The 5144-nt window shown below is 57.1% G+C and overlaps 1 protein-coding gene across 1 annotated transcript in view; it reads left to right on the top strand.

Moving 5' to 3' along the window:
* VAV2 (vav 2 guanine nucleotide exchange factor) overlaps positions 1-1035 on the top strand; it is a gene marked incomplete at its 5' end in the record, with an annotated part of 114037 nt that extends 113002 nt beyond the window's left edge. The window contains 2 exons of the mRNA XM_010157529.1: positions 213-367; positions 988-1035. Of these exons, the coding sequence (XP_010155831.1) occupies positions 213-367; positions 988-1035 (203 nt within the window). The remainder of the gene's footprint in view (positions 1-212; positions 368-987) is intronic.
* Positions 1036-5144: the final 4109 nt, after the last annotated feature.

The following is a 5144-nucleotide window of genomic DNA, read 5'->3' as shown; positions in this document are numbered from 1 at the left end:
TCAGGAATGCAGTTTACCCCCATTCCGTGCAGGGCGGAGCAATTCGGATGATGCCAGCCCCACCATCTGAGCCGCTCCAGGTCGTGGTGTTGCGGTGGGAGCCAGCGCCGTGGTGGAAAACCCAGGTTGAACCTCACCAAGCTTTCCCTGGGTTTCAGCCGGTCCGACGCGGTGGGCCAGCTCCCGACTCCCTCTGCTTTGTCCCCTCGCAGTGTTCACCCCACGGGTCATAGGGACGGCGGTGGCACGCTACAACTTCGCGGCGAGGGACATGCGGGAGCTCTCGCTGCGAGAGGGTGACGTGGTGAAGATCTACAGCAGGATCGGCGGGGACCAGGGGTGGTGGAAGGGGGAAACCAACGGGAGGGTGAGTGCATCCAGATAACGTCCCGTCCCGTTTCTGCAGCACACGGTCCTCCCAGCTCTCAACCTGCCCAGCCCGGAGCACAGCAGAGGGCCAGGGGACACGTCCCACTCCCTCCTGCTCTTTTTTGGCTCGTGGATGGGCTGTCACCTCACAAGGGCCATGGCGGTGTGGCCGGTCGGTGCTGTGTGACGGATGCGTGATGCCCAGTGCGTGCAGGCGGACGGGAGTGTGCAGTGGGCAGGCGCACATGCCAGTTCAGGCAACATCCGAGTCTGCCCTTCCCTAAACCCACATGTGGAGCATTTCTGCAGGTGACAAGCAGCAGGCTGATGGCTTGACCTGGTGTCCCACAGAGTTAGGGACAGATTCTTCATGCCTTGATCCCGTATATATTTTGGATGACCCATGTGTCCAAGGCAATATATAGTCGCTAGCTCCATCCCAAATGAGGGTGACGGCTGCATCGCCTCCCCATCATCACAGTGCATCGGGGTGTGGGCGCATCCACCACGGTACAGATGGCTCACCGGGAACGTGGTGGTCGGGAACAGCCCCAGTTGTGGAACAGGGAATCCCTTCAGCTCCCCAGTCTCCAGCTCACTTCTCCCCTTCCTCAACAGGTTGGCTGGTTTCCCTCGACGTATGTGGAAGAGGAGGGGGTGCAGTGACTGCAGGGATGTCTGATGGAAAGTCGTCGAGTGCCCAGAGCGAGCAGACCATGCACACTTGTCCCGACGCCCGCGGCTCCCCGTGAGACGTGCCCGGACGCCTCCAATCAAGTATCAGTCTCTGGCAGAGAGAAGGTGAGTTGGTCTTAGCAGAAGTAAATAGAGGCACAGAGAGAAAAGGAGTGTGAAGAGCTATCTCTCATGGAGGCCAGGGGATGTTGGATAATGTTCATGTAGCAGCGGCAGGAGAGTCCCGGGAAAGCCGCGCTCCCCTGCATGGACAGAGCTGAGAGACTCTGTGCAGAGCCCACCAGAGATGGGGTCCGAACCCCTGTCAGTAACGGTGTTTTAAAAGCCACCGTGGTGGTGGGAGGGGGAGGCCGGAGGTTTGCAACTGGGCTGGTGCCTGGGTGTGCCAAGGTGAGAATTTTGGGGGGTTTCTGAGGAGAGGGAGTGACTCCGAGGAGATGGCACAGACCGCCAGCCATGCCGCTGGGGTGGGCTCTCCGGGTCAGGATTTCGGCAGGCGCCCTGGCATCCATCCGGCAGCACCTGGCAGCACTGCGCTGTGGCTGGGGCGAGGGGGCAGGGTGGGGACACCCGACCCCGGGGGGGAGTTGCTCGTCTGGAGGATGCCAGCTGTGAAAGCAGGAGCATGTTTTGACCATCAGATGTAGGCTGGAAGTGGACCTCCAGGTCAGACAGGAGGGGAAAGAGCCACTTTGGCATCCCAACCTATTTTCTTTACAACCCCCTTCAGTCCCACCAGCCTTGCTGTGGGCGGAGGGACAGCCCGGGGTGCCGGCTGGTCCCACTGGTGAGCAGGAGGTTTCGGCGCGCTGCAGGACTAGAGATGTGCTTTGCTACGCAAGGGTTTTGGAGGGCACCAGGCACCAGGTACACAGAGGAATGAACGGGGAGCGTGTGTCCGTGGGTCTGTCCTGCCCTCGCTCCCAGCGTGGTCCTGGTGCGGGCAGGACCCCCTCAAGCCAGGCTGGGTTTTTTTGCAGCTGTGACATGTCCCACCTTGCTGAGCTCAGGGGGGCGAACCCATCTGGGTAAGGGCTATGGTATTAACTCCTGATTTCTCTCGCTGAGTTGTGAAAGCATCTCTTCTTCCCCAGCGATGTGCACTTTCGGGGGTGGTGAGCATTGCCCTCCTCTTCCTCCCACAGGCTGTTACTGCTGCTGTTGCCAAGTAAAGGTCTGTCTGCCTTGGCATTGTCGCTGTGTCCTGAGCACCGTCCGTCCGAGGCTGTTCTTCCCAAAGTGCAGCCCCCGTGGTTGGTAGGCAGAGCTGCCGGCTGGGAATCCCGGCCATCAACTGCTGCCGGGCACTGGCTTTGCTCTCCAGCTCCGAAATTTTCTTCCAAAGTGGAAACATGAACCGATAACGTGTGTGGGAACAAATACGTGGCAGGGAACAATTTTCCTCCACCTGGTACCTGAGCCCTGGGAGATGCCCTCCGGCCTCTCTGAACAAATGGCATTTTGAGCTGGTGCTTCCATGCCCTGATGTGGTTCCCCTGGAATCTGAGGTTGTCTTGCCATGGGGCTCCGTGTTCCCGGTGCGGGCTCTTGGCATCGCGCTGGCGCGGGTCTGGGAGACGCCGGCGTTGGGTGGGTGAGTGGTGCTGATGGTGGTCTCTGGCACTGGGGTACCACGGCCGCTTCCGAAGCCTTTTGCCAGACAGAGCAGCGGTGCCCTGCCTGGGATGTTAATGGGAGAGTCTGGGGTTCTCGAGGAAAAAAGGGAAAGATGCTAACTTGGGAATTAGATGTTGCTCAGTGACAAGCCCAGAGCTTGTGCTGCTTTGCTGCCCATCGCTCCTGGAGCCCCACAAGTGCCCCCTTGCTTGGTGCCACGTGGGGAGTGGAGAGGGTGCCCTCGGGGGTCTTGCTCTGCAAGGTCACTGGGACACGGAGAGGTCTCGGTGCTCTCCCAAGGTGCTGTTTGGTGCTAACCTCTCCTGGCCAGCCCCTCGGTGCTCAGCTCGGGGTGCACCCAGGGTGGGGAGCAGCCGGCGGGGAGCTGCTCCTCCTGTGCAGAGCAAAGGGCCCCGCTCCCATTCCTGAAGCTGTGCCGGAGCGGAGGGTGTATTTAGGGTGGACGGGACGCACACGCACCCGAGACAAGCTCACCACGGCTTGTGTTACGCCTCGGATCCTAACACCTTACACCACCCTCCTCTTCAACGTGGCTGATTCTTGTAAGGCTGCGAGGCCATCCCCTCTGGAAGAGCCCGCACTCTGTCACAGGGACCATGGCACCGTCTCTCCTTGACGCCCCGATGGGTCCCCAACCAACGCCGCTGCCTGCGCTCCCCTCCCGGCCCTGCCAAATCCCCCTGCCCTCCGGAGAGCTCTCCCTCCTGTGTTTACTGTTGTAAGAAACTTGTTCAAAAGATTGTTTTGTTTGTAAGTAATTATTCAGCCCTTTGCCACAATATATATCTGTGAATAAGAAAGGGAAATGGTGGTTTTTTTATGATGGTGAGAAAATTGTATATATATTTTAGTTCATCACGGATCATTCAAAAACGCAATGCGATACGTTGGAAAATAATATGTAAATTCCTTGGGTTTCTTTCCTTTGCACTGCACTAACTGGGGTAGGGTGGAGGGGGTTTAAAGATAAAAGCTGTTTCTGGAATAGTTTATAGCTGGGAATTTGGAAATCATTTGGAATAGCTTGTAATGCTGGAATAGAAACTTTAGCTGCTACTTAGAAACCCTTTTGCATGTGGTTTTTTCCAGACCTTTTTAAGTTACAATACATCAAAGTAAATTCCACAACGAAAAAAATAAAGTGTAATTTTGCTGATAGGGTTTTTTTTTTTCCCCAGCCATGGTTTTTACTGTGCCGGAGGGCTCGGGCTCATGTCGGGTGGCTTGTCACTAAAGCTCTCTTGGCTGTGCAGGGGCCGGAGGGTGGCTTGGCGTGTCCGGGGACACGCGTCCTCGCAGGGATGGGTCCTTTCTGATTCCTGCCATGAACCGTAAGTGTTCGTACCCCTCCCAAAACTCAGAGTGAATCCTTCCTGCAGTGCCAGACACGGCTGTTTGCAGTGAGATGCCGCTCAAGCCAACTGCTCGACTGTGGCGGTCCTTCTCCTTGTTTCGGGAGCAGCTGCTCCGTGCAGTTGTCCCGCGCTCCTGCCGGGCGACTTTCCTGGGGCTCTCCTCTCCCTGCCCAAGCTGAAGCGCTGCGGGGTGAGAGAAGGAGCATGGTTTTCCATGGCTTTTAGTCACTCCCTGGTATCGTATTCCAGAATCCCACTCCATCCTGCACGCAGCAGCATTTTCCAGAGCAATAAAAGAAACTGCACAGTTGCTTATGAAATACCTCAGGCATTGCTGGAGGTTTCGGCCCGGAGCGGGGATAGAAGATGTCACTCTGCATTGTTGTGTCATTTAATTAATAATGCTAATTTTGTTCTGCTTTTGGGGTCCCTGGTGCTTTCTCCTTCTCACTTCAACTTTCACAGGGTCAGCTGAAAGGGGCTGTAGCAATGAGCAGAGGTGTTTTCCCTCCGAGAAGCAGGACATGAGCTGAGCACTAACCTTTGGATGCTGATTTGGGAAGATGCTGCTCAGCCAGGTATTTAGCCTCGGCCAAGGTGACAACCCCTGGGATAAACCCTTTCCCTGTCACGGCAGTTCAGTCCAGGGGAAGTTCTCTGACATGTGCTGTGTATGATACTGGTTTTTGGTACCCAGGTGCTCTACTGCCAGGGATGAGCATTGTCTCAGCCCTGAGTGGGTCGGACTTTGCTGTCGGATGCCCACGCTGCGGCTGGGAAAATGCTGCACTGGAGCTGATGGCTGCAAGAGCAGGTAAACGGAAAAATCCGCTTCCATGCAAGGTCCTGCCTCTGCGGACACCCCAGGGGCTGGCTGCTTGGTGGCAGAGGGTGACGTCTAACCCTCAGAGGGTGGTTGGAGCCTCGATCAGGTGGGTGCCCAGACAGCTGGATTTGCTCAGCCCCACATCTAATCCTCCCCTGGGGGTTGCACCAATGAGGGCTGGCAGTTTGGGGATAAATGGGGCGTTTATTCACCGTGCCAGGCCCGTGGCCAGGCGCTGCGACCAGAGCAGGAGCAGCCTT

The sequence above is a fragment of the Eurypyga helias genome, unplaced genomic scaffold (genome assembly GCF_000690775.1).
Source record: "Eurypyga helias isolate BGI_N326 unplaced genomic scaffold, ASM69077v1 scaffold10268, whole genome shotgun sequence".
NCBI classification, from domain to species: domain Eukaryota; kingdom Metazoa; phylum Chordata; class Aves; order Eurypygiformes; family Eurypygidae; genus Eurypyga; species Eurypyga helias.
This window is presented reverse-complemented; position numbering and strand designations above follow the sequence as displayed.